At 33.9% G+C, this 19,977-nt stretch overlaps 1 protein-coding gene across 1 annotated transcript; it reads left to right on the plus strand.

The window, feature by feature from the left end:
- Nucleotides 1-2,148: 2,148 nt before the first annotated feature.
- On the plus strand, nucleotides 2,149-18,206 carry LOC133175227 (uncharacterized protein C1orf50 homolog). The gene is made up of 5 exons (XM_061310334.1): nucleotides 2,149-2,260; nucleotides 4,938-5,053; nucleotides 5,321-5,407; nucleotides 16,983-17,114; nucleotides 17,536-18,206. The coding sequence occupies exons 1-5, from the start codon at nucleotides 2,227-2,229 to the stop codon at nucleotides 17,722-17,724; spliced, it is 558 nt and encodes a 185-aa protein (XP_061166318.1). The 5' UTR covers nucleotides 2,149-2,226; the 3' UTR covers nucleotides 17,725-18,206.
- The last annotated feature ends 1,771 nt before the right edge of the window (nucleotides 18,207-19,977 follow it).

The following is a 19,977-nucleotide window of genomic DNA, read 5'->3' on the forward strand; positions in this document are numbered from 1 at the left end:
AAAAGATAATCCGAAAATGGTACGAATATATAGCCAAAGATCGTCGGAATCCGATATCAAATTAACCTCGCATATTAACAAGATTAATTACTCATCATATATTGAAAAAAGTAGAACATTTTATTCCATTCACTCATAAATAATTAAAAAAAAAAGCTGAAAGAGAGGCCGGGAAAAGTGAAGGTAAATGGGGTAAAAGAAAATTTGTGAGACTCTATCTTATAGCAAATGGAATATATGACCAACCATTCGAATTGTTTTGAATCGAACAACGTTTATAAAACGTGAGTTAGACTTACAAGTATCTATTCCAACAAACGTTTAAATATCCTCTCTCTCTCATTTCCACTCGGCGAAAAATAAAGGAGGGGGGATTCCAGCCCCCGGGCCCGCCCCTCCTTCTGGATCCGCCAATGAAACACACTCATTAATAAAAAATCGCCAAAATTAGCATTTAAAAAGATATCATATTTTTGTACATAAAAGACACACAGAAATATTTTATTTAAAAAAAGAATGCTAATTTCAGCAATTCTTGATATTTTATTTTAACGAGTGTATTTACAGACATGGAAAAATACACAACATACGAAATACACCACCTTGAAACCAAGCGCATGTGGATTGACGTACAAAATAATGTACTTATATATTTTTTTCTTAATATATTTCAGCAGATTCTTTTACCATGCCAATAAGAGCTCGAAACATCCGGGGTGGGGATGAGAGTGTTTTACTTATTATTTTGTCACAGTAGTCACATATAGGCGTGCTTTGTTGTTTTTTTTTTAAAGCTGGGAGTATAGACCTTGCTAATTAAATTTCACAGATCTAGATTTTATTCTTTTATCCCAATATCGTGGTGCATGTTACTAGTAGATTGGCATCTGATCCATCTTAAAGCACAAAAGCATTACAACGAAATGTCAGATGTTAGCGATCAGATGTTATACTTTTCAGTGGCATCCTATCTGCTAATGTGTAGGCTAGTGAGAAGTCACAGATTAAATCTGAGGCGCAAAGTGTGGGTAGGCAAGGAGAATTTCGCCCCCTCTCGATAGGGATTGGAGGAGGGGTTTCTGGGGGAGTTTTTTTTTTCCGAACTATAAGACATGTACGATTGTCATCTACAATTTGACAAGTGAAAATAATATTGTAAACATTTTTTTTTTTTCAGTTTGTATTATGATATGAAGACTACTTAACAAAATTGAGAACTTCAATTTTCACTTATTTTTTACTCTGCTTAGAAAATATGGAAACTTCCTTACTGAATAATCTTAATACGATCAATACATTTAATTTCCTCAGAGACATATGTCTCTGATTTCCTACTATAACCAAAATATGTTTCCAATAATATTAATTTCATTTCCTGCAGTAATCATGGCCTCCTGTTGCCGTCGATGGTTTTGAAATTGTCTAGTACAGACTTAATATACCACTTGAGTTTCGGAATTAAAAAAAATCCAGGTATAGGAAGTTTTGTTATAGGTATAAAAACACGGATTGCTAGGATTTTTTTTTTTTTTTTTTTTTGCATTTGCAACAAAATAAATTTAATAGATAAGAATTATTATCATCTTTTCTCCTCCTTTACAACCATTTTTTTTTTATCCATGACAAAATGATGTGTAGGCTACAGCCTTTGCCTATATGGAATATACGCCACTGCTTTAGCACCAGTGAAGATACATGATCGCCCCCCCCCCCCTCCGAACACACACACACAAACACTAGATGCAGATTCTGTTTGGTTTGGTATTCTGTTCCGCAAAAGGAATGTATTCATCGAGCTCTCTTAATTACGAGTTCCGCTGGTGCTTGAGCATGTTGAGGACTAATTGTGTGGGAACCCCCCCCCCCCCAAAAAAAAAAAAAAACAAAAACAAAAACAAAAAAAACACACACACACAACCACCACCCCTTCTCCGAATCTTCAACGAAAAATTATCTTTTAATTATACATTTTTGATGGAATAATTTGAAAAATTACTTGAATTAAACATTTCGTAAAAATTCTAGCCTAACCTCCTTCCTGGGAATTTTTACAAAATTTTGCACGAAACGAAAAGGTACGAATTATCATGATGTACAGTGACGTCATTATCCTTTATATAAATCTAGGACGCGAGTCCGTCGCACTGTCTGTTTCCGGTGAAACCTCAGAGGAGAAGAAACATCATATAGGGTCTACAGCAGTCAGGAGTGTTCCTCTGTTACACAATGAGTCAAAATCCCCCTGCACACACCAAAGCTGGTAAGTTTACAAAAACACTCTGTAGTTTTCAGAAAGAAAACGTGGATCAGGAATATTGAAACGATATCGATACCTTCGAATGTTGTGTAACAAATTTTTGTAAACACATGTATGTATCATGTGTATTGGATATATTTAACACTGTTTAATGATTGTATGGTTTGATTATATCTTTTAAATCCTTACCGACAGACACCATCTGCACTATTGTCATGTCGTGAAAAATTAGATTTTGGTTAAATATTTTGTAAATGGAATATATAAAGTTATGTCACTGGTTTAAGAACATTGAACCTTGTTATGTAATTATTTTATTATAATACACGAATTCACATTCTTATGCAACTGTTTTGTAAAATGCATTTTGATTGTATAGTACACCAATGTTTGAGGCAGTAAAACATGCATTAACGAGAATGATACCTTTCGATTGTGACGTTATAATAAAACGACGCAAAAACACAATGCTTCATGACATATTTCATGTAACAAAACTCACCAAAATAAGACGTAAACATCAAACAAAATGCATTAATTGCATTAGAATGGGAATAACTGTCTTCTCATTTGTTATTTTTGACCCTTAATGCTGATTTAACGGTTGCAAGCATCCGATTTACTGGCTCCACTTACGCCTCGCCGGTAAAACTCAGTTTGCGACCGTTAAATCAGTATAAACGGTCGCAAATAACAAATGAGAAGACAGTTATTCCCTAATTTACATATATTTACTTCCCATAAGGGAAAAACTGTCTTCTCATTTAATATATTTTGTCACTATTAATGCTAATTGAATTAACAATTGCAATCAGAGTTTTTACCAGCGACAAGTTAGTGGAGGGGTAAAAACCCGTTGCATTATTATGATGTCAAAATCAAAAGATTTCACTCTCATTGATGCTCGTTTAAATGCCTCAAGCACTAGTGCCTTAATGATAGGAGTGAAATGGTTCACCGCGGTATCGATTCACCGCAGTATTTTTTCTTGGTTTGATACACGGTGCAAAATCTTTAATTTTTGGTTCGGTTCATTTTCGGTCGGGATCGTTATTCAATTGGGTTTGGCATAAGGTAAAACACGTTACTTAATATAAATGAGTATAGCAAACGTAAATTTTTGACGACTGATAGTTTGTAAAATAATTTTTGACAGTCAAATAATTCTAATCAATTTCTTCTAGTCAACTTGCAAATAAAAATTTGTAAATTAAGTGACTAGATTTAGTAAAAGAAATCATAAAACAAGGTTGAATTTGTTTCCTTCTATCAAAATGTATCATATCGAAAATAACTGTACCGAGACAAATTTATACAAAACGTATCGAACCGTGAAGGAGGTGTATCATTTCACCCCTACTTAGCAAATCAAAATGCATTTTACAAATTTGTATATATGCATCCATTGAGGGGTGTCTCTATTTCAAATTTGTGTACACTTTTGGATAATTCCTAACACTACAAAATATACAAGCTTATTAGGGGTTAATGCTTTATGAGTAACAACTACATGTAAATTTGATTTTGTCATACCAATGTATGTGTTACCCCACCTTAAAGCAATCAGAGAATTAAAATCAATGAAGGAATAACTGTCTATCTGGTTTCATGATGTGATTAAGCAATGGGCTTGCGTGATAATTTGCATAAACACCAAAAAACGTTTTTGTAACATTATCACGCAAGCAAATTGCTTGACCATTGTCATGAAGCCAAAAAATCTGACAGTTATTCCATATATTTATATGCACTTGATTCTGTTTATTTTGCATGCTACAAGCCCCGCCTACTTCTGTCTCTCTCTGCCCTGCCCGCACATGAATATTTTGACACCAATTGATGAAGCAGTAGATTTATGTAGAAATCAAGTATTTTTACTATTAATAATAATTTGTAGTTTTATTGGACAAAGAAATTTGAAAATAAAAAAATTTGAATTTGAACATAGAATTATTATAATACTAGATGTAGATAAACATAAAAGTTAGATAAATAAGCTTTCTCCAGAAATTGTTAATGAGAGACGACGGTCAGGTCAGCTCAGTGTCTAGTCAAGCTAATGTTTACATGTGGATGATATATCTAAAGCCAATCTGATTAACATCAGATCCTTTGATCCGCTTGCATAGATCTCTACACAAGAATCTGAGGAAACTTCATTCAGGGTCATCTCCTGGTGACCTTTCAATTATCCAGTCAAACATTTGCTTGCAAGAATTTAGAAGTATCTCGGAATTCAGTCACAGAAGTGAAAGCCCCGATGATACACGAACGGAAAATGGTGACCTGGTTTCCATAGCCTGTCAAAAGAATGACTGCAGTCTTTTCTGTACAGAAATATATTTGGTATTTGCTTTTGCCTTGTTTATTTAGCTCTTTGTTTTGTATGAAACAATAAGATCTCCCTCACAGCTACTTTCATTTCTACATTACTTTTCCCGAATGTCGCTTAAGTACGATCTTTCTGATTGGTCAAAATTTTAATGAATATTTTTATAAGAAAGGTCACCAGGAGATGACCCTAAATGGAGTTTCCTCAGATCTTTGTGTAGCAATCTATGTGAGCAGATCAAAGGATCTGATTTTAATCAGATTAATCTAAAGCATACTTGGGTAGTCAGACATGTTCGTGTAACTCATTAATTACCTGACTTGGAATAAATTCTGATTCTGATTGTAGTCCAGTTAGTGGAGAGCAACAGTCGACCATGTGGTGTCCAGCTGGTCAGCACCGCCAGGACAAACAAATCAGCTGATCCGATGGACTTAGTGGAGCTAGCTACCACCATACAAAAGGTACTAAGGGTTGTCAGTTCTAATGCTTGTATGATCACTCTATTTATGTATATTGTTTTATGTACATATATGTGTTGGCCTTTTAAAACACATATAAAAGACCTTTTAAAGAGGGTTATCATACAATATTGAACTTTGAAGCATACAAGTCAAGCATTATTGGTCGATGGTTAGTTGCTTATAGTTTTTCCAGGTTTAAATTTTAAGTGATCCATGTTAACATGGTTAAGAATAAGTAATACATGTATATATCATTAACATTTGTAGGCTGATGAATTTGTTAAAGCTACAGCAGGCAGTAAACTGACGGAGATCGCAAACCAGATCCGCTACCTACAGGAGCGGGCCAGAAAGGTAAAAATAGATTCTGCAGGGCAAAGCTGGATTGGTGTGGATTTGACTACTTCATATGTACTTGTACAAGGGAAACAGAACTGAATTAGTTCAAAGTGCAGTTCAGCATTAGTATCTTATTGAATGCCCAATGAAATGTTCTTTTTTTTCTCAGAAAATAATGTTTGATTACAAAATTCCTGTCCATCTGTACAATTAAAACTAGTGAATTTCTATGAAAACTGACAAATTCAGTAATTTTCTACGTTTTTTTAATGGGGCCTGGGCCTTTACAATTGGGAAAAATCATCGACATTTGTGTAAAATTGGGAAAAAATCCATAAGATTGAAATTAACCTTAATTGACAGGTAAAATAAAATATATAAGTAAATATAACATCATTTATTCAAAATATTTACTACAAAATAACAAATTAGACACAGTTCTACATTTTAAACTTTTTTTTTAATCTTTGAAAGTTATCATTGTGACCGTCCTATACTTCCATTTTTTTTGGCCATAATGGTAGACATAATAGAAAATCCTACTCATAATAGCCATTAAAGATGGAGTAATTTGACTTGATTTATAAGAAATCATTTTTTTCCTAACTCATTATAAAAGCTATCTAAATTACCTTTCATATTGCTGCAATTACCCTGCAATATTGGTTGCATCTGCCGGGTGTAGAAACGGTTTGATTTTCGTGGAATAAGGGATGCTTGTTGTAAAACTATTAGTACTTGGATTTAAAAATAAAGCTATGTTTCACCGGTTCACATGCATCTTACACTTTCTTATGATGTATTTACACACAAATTGACATTTGACATGATCCATGTGTTTTTCTGTCTTGTAAACGCACAAAATGATCTACTCTTCCTCACCACTATTTTAAGAGTCTGAATGACTGAGAACAATATTGTTCCATTTTTGATAAGTCGTACGTAAAAAAATTCAATATAACAAAAACAATGGTTTTATTTTAGGAAAAAAAGCAACTGAAATTGGGAAAAAATTGGTAATTTTTGATAGGGGAAAGGGCTGATATTTGGACCTAAATTGGGTGTAGAAAAATCCATGAAATTAAGAAGGAATTTTTAATAGTTGCTATTTTAATTTTAACTTTTGAAAAATCAAACTTGCAAGCTAATAATTAAGGTCTTCCGTTTCCAACGGAAGACCTTCTACTGATTGTGATGATTAAGATTATTCTTTTTTTTTTTCCTAGACGCCAACTTTGACGCTTCATATCTTCCTCATTTTTAAACAGATTTTGTTCAAATTTTCAGAGCTTTTAGACTTTACAAAACACTGTCAGAATACCGTAATACAATTCGGAAATTACCTTCTGTTCACGAGTTATTCCCCTTTGATTGAATTTTGCATGCCTCCGATTTCCAGACAAAGGCTCAGAAATGGTTATAATTGGAGCACAAAACACTTTGAAATTGAAAAGAGGAAGCATTGAAGTTGTGCACATCGGTTTTTGTTTTTTGATTTTTGCATTAAAAATGGCACTAGAGAGGGGTCAAAAGTTAGAACGCGGAAAACAGCAAAAAATTTGACAATTTTTTCCTTTATATCTTGAAAACTAGAAAAATTTTGTTAAGACATGTAGAACAAAAGTTGTGCATAATTGCAAGGGCTTTCATATTATACTATTTAAAAGGGGCTGGCCCCTATGATTAGGGATCTTGGGCCCTTAAAAGTTTTTGCTTTATAACTCAAAAACGGTACGTATTACGATCTGGATCTTGGGAACAAAATTGTTCTTTTACACCTTTTTGATCTAATGAAAATGTTGTTTTGTTCGAGTATACCATGGGTATTGCGTAATACCTATTAGAAAGCAGGCCAGGTAAACAGGTAACGTTTTTAATTCGGCAAGAAAATCAGACCTCTTCATGTGTATAACTTAAACAGACTTGCTATCAATAATATACCCTGCGGTATTTAATGTTAATTTTCTTTTTAAGAAGGTTTAAGGACATACGCAACGTACCTTACCTACTGATAATTTTTCAAGATATTCTTAATTTAAGATTATAGTGCCATCAGATGTTTGTAGACAAAAAACCAGCATGCATTACCAGGGGTTTTGAAAAGATATCAATTGATGAAAATTCTTGTATAATTCAAAGAAAAATATACAAAAATTACTAAAGATATATTTTAGATGTTTTGTTTATCGAAACGTGTTTTAGAAGAAGTGCACAGCAGCATATATAGACATTAAAATGTAGCACACAGTTCCTTTAATTATTGGAACTCTTCAACTCTAGGGAAAATGACAATAAAGTTCAAACTACATTGCGTATGTCCTTAAAACGTGGTTTATGGTTCACTATTAAATTATTTATTACAACTAGTCTTTCTTTTCTTCTTTTTTAAATTAGGTTAATAGTGTTCAAAAGCGGAGAATTTTAAATCTATCTTTCTACGTTTATTATTACAACAAACTTTGTAAGTGATTTTAAACTGTATGCATTGAATAATTCACGATCATTAGCTGTATGCATATTACGGTCTCCATGTTCAGCTCGATGTTTAGTTATGTAACCCAACGCGCGAATCCCACGCTGTTGATCGAGGTCACCAGTGTACTAGCCACCTGTGGCCATAAACAAAGCTAGTATTTGTGATCGCGTATAATGTCAATTTTGTACAAAGAGCTATTAATTAATGGAAAGTTATGTTTTTAATTATATCGAATCAGTAAGATTACTTTACCGATCTTTTATAATCTTAATTCCAAACACTGCATAAAAATCATTTTGAATTTTAATCGCTGTTTTTGTCTGTTCACGCAACAATACATTTAAAAAAAGTATTGCTCTATCCCGTGTTGTTGTATTTTAATTCATCTGCAATTGTAATTGAATGGGGGCTTCGGTAAATAATTGTAATTACTACGCACATATTATTTTTACCATCACTCTTGTGAATGTCCATTTATTATTTATAGAATTAAATAAACATTAACATAAATAAAAATTCCTTCAAATATACATGGACTATAATTCAAGTCTTTGTAATATAGCAAACAGTTTCATCCATCTCTGCCGCTTTGTGTCTTTAAGTGTTGTAGTCCAGTCCTCGTTTACATACACGTGGCCACAGAGAGCCGCGGGCACCTCGATGTTGAAATACATTGTGTACTCTGATAGTTGCTCTACACCGCACAAACAACTAACGTGTAATTGGCAAAGATTGTTTGAAAAATATAAACTCGCATGTGTTCGCTACGAAGCACTCATTTTAAAATTTTATTTACATGTAGATACCTTATAAGAACAAAATAAAGTAAATGTATGACACCTAGAACAATGTTTAAAAATTAAAATACAAATATCGTGTGCTCGGAAGGGAAGATGGCTTGAAAGGGTGTGTCTGTGAATGCTTAGATCTAGCAACACACTTCGCAAAGTTAAGCATACTTGTGTCCAAATCCTTTAAAAGTGGGGGCAATCCCCAATCCTCGCACCCTTCCTTTTTGAATCTAAAAATATATACCATACTGAGAGTTGTATATAGAGCGGGAATGTTATTTTATTAGTCCTTAAAGGCACAACTTAAGAAATGACTTATAAATTTTTTTTAGATAAGATTGTTTCGCGATACAACTGTGATAAATCTTAGGAACTTCTAAAGTTATAACTTAGGCATATCTTAAGATAACTTAGGAAACGTTTTTGAAACAGGCTATCAAGCATTCAGTCAGATCTATTACGACGTCCATATTACAATATAAGAGAATGAAATTTTGTTTTGTATATAAAGTGGTTATTACAAATATGCGTGTTACAAAAATGTATGTTGAAATCTTCAAAAGCTATCAAATTATTTGCATACGTGTACTCGTACATATGAACATTGATCAACACTGATCAAGTGTATACCGGGACCCGGGATAGTCTTATTATAGCTCTTGCTTTGTCAAATCATTACTTTCATACCCCTTGCATTTAAGAAAAACAATGTTATAAAAAAAATAATAATCTGACATATAACAAGTATACAGACCCTGAAACGTGCTACTACCCCAAAAAAGCGTGTGACTTTCGTGCGCTTTTCGTTTCGTGCAAACCGTGTAGCGTTTCGTGTAAACCGTGCAGCGTTTCGTGCAAACCGTGTAGCGTTTCGTGTAAACCGTGCAGCGTTTCGTGTAAGCTCCAAAGCGTTTCGTGCAAACCGTGTAGCGAGCGTGCGAGAAGCGTGTGAGAAACGTGCGACTTTCGTGTAAGAACCGTGTGAGAAACGTGCGACTTTCGTGCAAGAATCGTGTGAAAAACGTGTAGGATTCATTCGGAAGTCATTTTATTTTAAATATGGATATTGATGGATCAACATGTCATTCTGTGTTGTTTGTAAGTAATATTATTCGCATATATTACCGGTGGTATAAAATAAAAATACGGAAACAACAAATTAAATAAAATTACTCGGTAATGTATTACATATTTGTTTGTTTTTCTTCCTTTTTTAAAAAAATAAAGATGAACGTAAAATATGTTCAAAGTAATTAATTATATGTACATCAATTTAGAGGTATTTGATTCAATACATTTTTTAAAGGGGGCAATACTAAACATTTTTTAAAAAAGAAAATTCACCAAGAACCCGGTCTTGTCCTTTTCATTCATTCATTTGAATCTCTTCACCATTTTACAATTATGGTATATAAAGATTACAGGAACATATGGGTGATTAATACAAAATAATAGATAGATAAGGCAGGCGTGAAAAATAAAATACAAAATTTAGTGCGTTGCTATGAATGTGAAGTATGGGAATTCTAGGCCGGGGAGCACAGTTAATTCATTTTCTTTATAAACGAACATAATTTTCTTATATCACAGGATTGTGTTACAAATAATGTTGAAACGAAGAATCATTTATAGTCTTTTTATGCATACAATTGGTTAATAATTGTCACATAAATGAATTATAATTCACGTGCTTCGGCAAATACAGGGTAAATTATTTCCGGGGGGGGGGGGGGGGGGGGGGGACTGAGCTTTTGTTGTTAAGTGTTTTATATATAATTTTGTTTTTAAAGAAATCTATTGCTTTTTTTCGGGGTGCGCCCGATGCACCCCTTAAAAATATACTAGAATCTTCTTTACACATTACAACACTCTTCTTACGACAGTGATCAAGGTCATTCACAACAGCGATCACGGGCACCTCGTGCCGGGAACTGAAAACTTGTTCTGTTATTATCTCTTGTCAATCATAGCTAAGATGACACGGGACAATAACGATTGATTTTGATTAGTGAAATTAAATCGTTTTATTAGTATTTAATGGGTACAAATAAATACGGTCCGTGGATTTTATTTCTTAAATTTATCCGATTGTCTGTAAACAGTGAATTAATTTGCCAGTGTATTAGCGAATAAAAAAATATATAGAAAAAAATCTTGAGTACAGTGTAATTATTAGTTGTTTTATTAATCACGCAATTACAGAGCATAATTTTTAGTTTTTAGGACATAGGACATGTACATACATGTATATTGAATGTATTGCTAAAAGCCGTGACTTTTGATTACTTTTTTTTAATTGTCTAGACGGGGTTTGAAATCAAGGATTTTACAAGGTGGTGGATATATTGTTTTTATTTCATAAACACAATGCCTCAAACGAGAACGATTATTTATCATTCTGAATAAAGTGCATTTAATGAATTACATGTATCTGGTCCCTCTGGATATCCTTTTATTTTCTTAGAATGGGCACCTGTTTCTATAATAATATTTCCCCCAATGTTATACTAACTGAAACAAGTGCCCGTTATATTTAGCCGTGTACAGATTCGAAGATACAACAGCAAGATCTCGGTAATCTACCCCCCCCCCCCCCTTCCTGCACAATGTAGTGTACATGTCACTTTTTCAAATTATAAACAGAACCTAAACTAATCCAATGAATATATATATATTTTTTATAAATCAAAAAATGAATAAATCAATCAAAAATTGAAAAAGAAAGAAAAGAAAATCGATTCGCTTTCAAAAACCATACGCAATTTAATCATTTTTTTCTTCAAATCAATAACTGAGTTTATTTATCAGTAATGAAACGACTTTTTAATATCAAACTATAGGCTAATTGTAAAAACATTGGATGCTATAAAAGATTATGAATTACAAATATAATAATTTTTTTCAGTGCGTAATTTAGAGTCTATTTAAAAAGGTTTGTACATAGACGATGATAAGCATTTCACCGAGCGGGCACATACTCAATGATAACTACATCTGTATTAATTAATTACAACCGAAGATTGAGTATTTTACCTGTTAATATAGTACTGGTGTAGCGAGTTTTAATCTTAAACTGAATGATTGCAATTCTTAACTAATCTTTTATTAATCCGTAATAATTTAAATAAAGTCCGAGAGATTCCGAATAGATAATCCAGATCGAGGCCAAAGCGTGCGAGAATCGTGTACAAAGCGTGTGAGAAACGTGTACAAAGCGTTTTGTGCAGGCTTTCGTGTAAACCGTGCAGCCTTTCGTGCAAAGCGTTTCTTGTAAACCGTGTAGCGTTTCGTGCAAACCGTGTAGCGTTTCGTGTAAACCGTGCAGCGTTTCGTGCAAACCGTGTAGCGAGCGTGTACCGTTCGTGCAGCGTGCGTGTGGGGTAGTAGCACGTTTCAGGGTCTGTACATGTAGCGTGTGCAATTTATTTGGCTAGGGGCATGTACACACGTGGTTCGAAACTGTAGGGGGCTACAAATGCGGCCATAACTAGTATATTTTTGAGGTGTTATAAAAAACAAATAATACTCACAAAAGCTTATAAAATTGCCGTTCTATCGATACCTTATATGCCATGTTTCATCCACCAAGAACACCACGACATCGATGAGAAATACATTTCTACACGGGCATTTTCATCCAAAAGGATAGGAAGTTAATGAATTAAAATAATTAATTCATTTAGTTAACGTATTATGTTTACCTCTTTATTTGTTGTATGCAATAAGTATAGACCTTACTAATAATGACTGTTTGGTTGTCACACCTGTGCATGTGTTGTGCGAGGTACAGCGGTAAGGTAAATTACCGAGAGTCGCGATGTGCGGGGTGATTCGGAATTCCCTAAATGACTGTGGTCCATTGAATTTCTACTAGTAAATCAACCTCTCAAATCTAACATGGGCCCACATAATACGACTAAATTCGTTTCATGAATGAACTGGTTCTTAACAAATATATGTACAGTATACAATATCTTTTCTTTAGATCTGTTTATTTATTATTTTCAACCACAATCTGCAGTACATGTATAGTTACACGAAATCCATGCACAATGGCGCTACACCTGTCAATCAAAATCACTCGATATTGTGAACTCAGTCTGGTGTTACGGCAGCATTTCCGAAGTGATTCAAAATATTCTATCGGCTAATTCTAATTTTTCGCGTTGAATAATAATATTTTGGAACAAAGTTGGAATTAAGGCTGGAGCTGCATGCTGTGAATTTATCACACCTGCAGTCTGCAGTCTTCCCTTCTTACATGTATATGAAGCATCTGTTGAGTAATGAATCAGAGAGCATAATATGCGGCACAAGTTTGATTGAGATTTTTACTTTTCCTTTAAGATAAAATGATTAATAACATAATTTATGCATCTAATAGATACATATAAATGTACATGTATAGCTTTTTAAAAACAAGAATCTGTAATTGAAAATGTGAAAGTGAAGAGTTTAGGTAATAGTTCTTAACCAAAATTTAATGACAGTTCATTCCTTCCTAGTCTCTATATAACTTTTAATTACGGCCGTGCCCTCTCCCCTTCAAAAGATGTCTAATACATGCTTTTAAATTCTGTTTATGTATCAAGAAATTTCCACAGGTACTTGTGGACAGGATCCCCCCCCCCCCAAATTCAACCCCAATGTTTGTCGGACATTTTTTTTCCACAAATTGTATTTATTACACTTATTCATCATGTGTACCATAGGAAAAAATCGAGTACAAGTACCTGTGGAAATTTCTATTTGCCCCCCCCCCCAAAAAAATAATCGTTCCACACAAAAAATGCCTCACTATGTATAGTTAAAACATTAATTTTTCATATTTCTTGATGAAATTAACATTAATAAAATCAACACAAAATTAATACCGTATTACATATCACTTGAATTTATCATAAAGCAGAAAATCTGTTCTGCGGGCTTCAAGGCCAGCTCAGGAACCTAAAGATGTCCTCATTTTCCAAGTCCAGTACAGAACGTAAATTAAATGAAATAAATCACACGATCACTGGGAAGAACTCAAAGAAAGAAGACTCTTGAGGAAAAGATATTTTGATTCGACTTATAGACTGAAATAAACTGATATTCTCTTTTTGCCACTCTTTCCTGGTGCCCTGGGACTCTGAATGTAGGATCAGTATTTTTCTCACAGGTCCGTTGTACGGATTGTACGGGGGGTGGGGGGGGGGGGCAGACCTTCTGAAAATAGTCTTTTGTTGTAGTTTTAATATGTAAATTTTGATTTAGTTGCTGCTTGCACCCTCCCCACTCTTTGTTTCTCTACGGTCATACATGGGCGATCCCAGCAAAAATGTAATGACCCCCGCTCCAACACACACTTTTTTTTTAAATGTGTATTGCGATAGGACTTAAAATTGGAAAACATTTTCTGTATATCTCTACATCGAAAAATATAAAACAAATATTTTTTTTTATATTTCCTTTTTAAAACAACATAGATAATTATGCATAGCTAATTAAATACTGAATTAAATATTTATCTTTTCAGACAATATGTTCTGGGTTATAGAACATGATGTGAAAACGTATCGTAATGCATCTTGTAATACTTTGGATTATCAGATTTAAGGCCAATGCGAAAACCCAAAGACGCCGACATTTTATTATGCTACTGTAATCGAAGATCCGGGGGGCATACAGTTTTTGTCCTGTCCACCTGTCTATTTGTCTGTTAGACTGTGTTAGCCTCTTTGTCTGCAAAAACTTTAACTACGCCCATAAAATTTGATTGGTTGGAACTACTGCTTTCATATTTCTTATGTGTATTCCTAGTAACAAGGACTTCCTTCAGGTACCAACATATTTGACCTCTTGACCTTGAACTTGGAGTTTGATCCTCTTTCGCAAAATTTTACCAAACTATAACCTTGGCCAAAACTTTTGAACAGTTGGTGCTATGGCTTTTATACTTCACATCTGTATCCCTTGTGATAAGTCTCTTCCTTGGGTATAAATATGTTTGACCATTTGACCTTGACCTTGGAGTTTGACCAACTTTTAAACAACTTTAGCCTTGACAATAACTTTTGAATGACTAGTACTAGGGCTTTTATATTACATAGGTAATTTTCTTGTGACAAGGCCTGTCATTGTATACCTTTAATTTTGACCATTTTACCTTGACCTTTGAGTATGTCCTACTGTTGAAAAACTTTAACCTTGGTTTTAACTTTTGAACAGTTGGTGCTAAGGCTTTTTTAATACCACATGTGTATTCCTTGTAACAATTAAGACCTTCCCTCAAGTACAAACAATTATGATCCCTTGACCTTGGAGTTTGACCTTTTAAAGAAATTAACCTTGGCCATAACTTTTAAACTGTTGCTGCTGTGGCTTTCATACTAGTATATATTTCACAGTATATTCTTTGTTCAAGACCTTTATTTGGGTAATAACATTTTTTTTTATCTTTTGATCTTGACCATGGAGTTTGACTTGCATTTGAGAAACTTTTAACTTTTGCCATAAGATGCCATATGGGGGCATCAGTGTTTCAAAAATCACACGTTGTTCAGTATCCAAATCGGGCATAAAACATTTACAATGATCCTTTAAAGCAGTGAGTTGAACCTAATAAATTACGACTATAGAAATTATGATAATTTATTTCGATGTATGGTCTAAAAAAACGTTTATTATACCTCTGTGAAAACTAGCTTACAAGTGAAAAATCACTAGTAAAATAGAATTTGATTGGCCGAGAAAGTCATGTGTCCATCATGTTTGCCCTGCAACAAAACGTCGAGTTTCACGATTGCGACGTCACAATTAAACGAGTGAGGAGTTAGATTGTTTATAGCGACGCTGCTAACTTCGTTCGCGCGGTAACAACAACTAAAAATTCACCCAAAAAAATCACCTTAATTAATGGAATTGCATACAGATAGTAGATTAAACGTTCTTTGTTAAAATGTTTGCACTTTTCAAAATTCGTTTATGGAAATACAGCTAACATACGTCATGAGACGTCACAGTCTAGACATTCCAAATGTCTCGTGCTGTTTGAAGAGGCGGATCTTAAAATTAAGTGAACAATGCACTCGCCCAACGGTCGCACCGTCAACATATTATCGTTGATTGATTGTGTCGATTTAAATGTGTAAAAATGTAATGGTGTTTGAATGTTACTGGTGTGATCACACAAACTTATCACGTAGGAATTTTTTTTAATGAAACGAGGCTATTGGTGTACCTGTAACTTACATCTCTTTCATATCGTTCTCATCAAATGCATGTTTGCTTTATTCATTGGATCTCCTTTGTAATTCCTGCATTTTGGTTAATTCGGTATTATAAACAATTTATTGCATAATAGTGAGGGAGACATAAAGATTTCTTCGCAAATGAAAAATCATATTTCTCTCGGGCGTTGCCTTCGGGGAATATGATTTTTCATGGGCGAAGAAATTTTCATGTTGCCCTCGGGGAATATGATTTTTTATGGGCGAAGAAATCTTCATGTCTCCCTCACTTTCATGCAATAAATGCAAACTGTGAACTTGTCAATTCCGAAACACACAAAAGGGTATCGCTGATATCATACAGAGTGTATCATTGCCTTGATCAGGCCCATAGGAAGCAAATTCAGGGTTTTTTTTTGGGGGGGGGGGGGGGCACAGCCATACATTTTCAGTTGACAGTTGAGGGGGCACTACTACCATAAATTTCCTGACAAGCAAAAAAAAAGGTCACCAACTACCAAAAATTCCTTGACAAGCAAAAAAAGAAAAAAAAAAGGTTATCAGACGTTTTTATTGAGGTGGCACAAGCTATAGTATCTATGTCTACTATTGTAATCTATATATCGGCAAAATTATTGGGGGGCACGCCCCCCTCCCTCGGTTCCTACAGCCATGTTGATTAAATTTAGGGTCACTAAGGAAAGAATGTTTTGACTGGATGAATGGTCTGAAAGAACATGTGTTAACTTGTCGAGTCGGTAACACATAGATGAGGTTTGCTTATAACCAGAGTGTGTCATGGTTTGATGCAAGGTCATTTGAACGAGTTCAAGGTTATCAACGGAGAAACAACATTCCTTAACTGTCTTTCTACTGGTGAGACATTGCAAGTTGATACCCCTTACAAGATTGCTTATAACCTTAGAATGTGGCATGACCTTGACTCAAGGTCACTTCTTCCTGTTCGCAGCTCCAACGGAAGACCTACTCGTTGCTTTGCAACGAGCTCTGCTCTAGTTTTCAATGTGATTCATGCACTGAAATTGCCCCACTTCAATATTGTGATATTCTTGAATTTTATGACATCATGGTTGTGATTTTGGATGTACTTGCAGGCTTTAGAAGAGGCCAACAGAGACAACAAACTCCATCATTACGCCTGTAACTTGGTGAAGAAACCAGGCACCACATACTATCTGTATGAAAGAGAATCTGGACAGAAGTATATGTCAATTCTATCTCCTGAAGTGAGTCATTAAGTAAATAAAACAAAATAATACAAATGATAACACAACTTACACACCTTAGAAGGTTTAATGCTGCATGAACTAAATGGTTTGGACTGCCAAAGGTTCTTTATGTGTAAATGATAAGCTACCTTTGTTAAAGCTTAAAAGAAAATACGTAAGTAGCTTTCCAACACAAATAGCATGTATGGTAGCAAATATTGCTTGAAAGATTTGAGAGTACTGAATAGCGCATCACAAATGTAGTAAATAAATGCATATTGTAAAATGTGCATAAATGTTGACAAACTTAAAAAAATAAATAGCAAGAAACCAAGATAATACTGTAACTGGAACTTAAAAGAGTTATCTCCATCAATAATAATCCGTATTTCACTAGATATTCTTCATTTGCCTTTGCACTCTATAATTCATATTTCAGGAATGGGGTGCATCTTGTCCACATGTATTCTGTGGAGCCTACAAATTAGAACATGATATGTCATGGACTCCTTTAGAAGAGGTGGAGGAACGTAGTCAACAATTCGCTCTCATTGATAAAATCTTAGACACTCAGAAAGCATTGCCTGAAACATCATCCATCACCGGTATATTTGGAGACAAATCATAGAGTGAACGGTCGTGGAGTCAACAACTAATGTGTGATTAGAATGGACTCATGTGTAATGTTGTGTATACAAGTTTGATATGCATGTGTGAAAGGATTTGTGAAGACATGTGTCACAGATGAAAAATGTGATGAAAATTTTGCAATTCAGAATAACTGTGATGAAAAGTAGGGAAGTTTGAATTTGAAGGTGACTTTTACCAATCATGCTATTGAATTTTGTTTTAAAATGTAAGGATTACTTTTTAGATTAATATTTTAATCAGATGTTTGCAACCATCAGAAGAAGAGTTGATAAATTGAATGTTCAATAGATGTACCATTGTCAGTATTTTGTTTATTAATTATTACAATTTTATCCATTATGTACTTCATAATTATTAAACCATGCTTGAGGGCTATAGTACAAATTACCTGCGGTTATATTTATGTACATGCTTTTTCTTATGGTTTATTTTAAATTAAATATCCCTTTTATTGAATTTATTGTTAACATTATTTGTATTTATTGTTAACATTTTTGTATTTAAGGTAATTTGAAAAAATGAAAATAAATATTTCATATTGAAATAGTCATCAAATTTGTTTTTGAGGAATAGTGTATTTGTAACACAAGCACATATTTGTAGCCAAAAACTTACTGTAATGAGAGGGTTTGACACCAGTGGCCTGAGTCCACCAAAGTTTGGAATGTCCACCAAATGCTACACATGTAATAGTGATAATTTCCCTTCTCTGGAAACACCTGCATGTCAGGTTTATGTCTCACAGTTGATTAGATAGCAAGAGAATGTTCTTTCTGAGCATGAATATGTTTTAGATGAAGAATTTCAACATAAGAGGAATCTAGAAAACTTGAAATAGCTTTGTATCAATTTTTGTGACCTCTTACATAAACTAACTGTCCTACTGAATATTTTATATTGTTAAATATACATTTTTGGTTTCAAGTTGGCAACATACTTAAATCCACAGAGAGTAGCTAGAAAAATTATTTTTTTATATCTATTTGACCTTAACAAATTTATGTCAATATACACTCCATAACCCCAAAAAATTACATATTTTTCAGTATTTCATAAGTATGAAACATGAAATTTTGGATTGAATAAAAGATAATGAAAAACTATAGTTGATATTTTTCTTTCTTTAAGAAAGACAAATCATGAAGGTTTTCAATGTAACTATGATAGAGGGATATTAGCTATTGTCCATACCATTATTCAACTTAAATAATGCTTATAAAATGAAATTATCATTTTTGTTTATGATTTTCGAAAAATATGGGACACTAACAAAATTAATATATATACGATTTTCTATCTCTTATAAGTTGAAAGACAAAGACACATCATTTATATCCAAAAAGAACAGTGATCTATCTCGCAAGTCATATAGGCAATACAAATCATGAACAGGGAGACATTCAGAGCCCTGGAAACATCAGAAATAGGGATCAGGTGCCTTGGAGGAGTAAGTATTCCCTATCTACCTGTCACACTCTATGTAAGCGGTACAGGTAACCCATAATCAAAATTAGTATAAAGGTAAATGAATAGGTTGATAATAGTATCAAATATGCCAGCCAAATTACGCCTAAGGATATGTAATATAATTTACAAACGAGATCGTAATAACAACCATAGAATTAAACGAGAATGTTGAAAGACCTGTTATGGCATCCTATTTGTCAGTAGCCTGCATCGATTTAAAAATTGATCGTTTTCAGACATAACACCATATGTAGGTAATTGCGGGATATTACTACATAAAAAAGAGATGATGACGCGATAAAAAGCTTAATTTCATTCTCTGCAATCATATATTTTATCGGTAGCTTGCAGTTTACCTGCCTTTAACGTCTATATGGGATAAAGCAATCGATGTTAAAAAAAGATTTGATCGACTCTGTGCTTTATTTTTAGTTCATGGGGATATAACGTGGAGACATACGAACCAAAATTAATACTGAAAAAAAAAGAGATCAAGCTCCTCATTGACACTAATTTTTGCACTAATATGAAGTAGAATTTATTTAAAAAAAAAATCTACATGAAGGGGAGAAGTCTCATGCTGTGGCCATCAATTCACATTAAGACACATCGACGACGTTTTATCTATAATTATACCCCACGCAACAAGTTGAGGGGGGTATAATGTTTTTGACCCGTCCGTCAGTCAGTGTGTCAGTCAGTCAGTCAGTCCGTCAGTCCTGTTTTTTTGTCAGCGCAACTCCTCATAAACTGCTGCACAGAA

This window comes from Saccostrea echinata, unplaced genomic scaffold (assembly GCF_033153115.1).
Source record: "Saccostrea echinata isolate AGI-Se365-2 ecotype Australia unplaced genomic scaffold, CSIRO_AGI_Sech_v1 ptg000062l, whole genome shotgun sequence".
Lineage (NCBI taxonomy): Eukaryota > Metazoa > Mollusca > Bivalvia > Ostreida > Ostreidae > Saccostrea > Saccostrea echinata.

Bases quoted from the DNA above. Each gene is read 5' to 3' on its own strand.
- LOC133175227 (XM_061310334.1), top strand. From the start codon at position 2,227: ATGAGTCAAAATCCCCCTGCACACACCAAAGCTG. The intron at 5,054-5,320 runs GTACTAAGGGTT...TAACATTTGTAG, and splicing joins TAGCTACCACCATACAAAAG to GCTGATGAATTTGTTAAAGC. The intron at 5,408-16,982 runs GTAAAAATAGAT...ATGTACTTGCAG, and splicing joins TACAGGAGCGGGCCAGAAAG to GCTTTAGAAGAGGCCAACAG.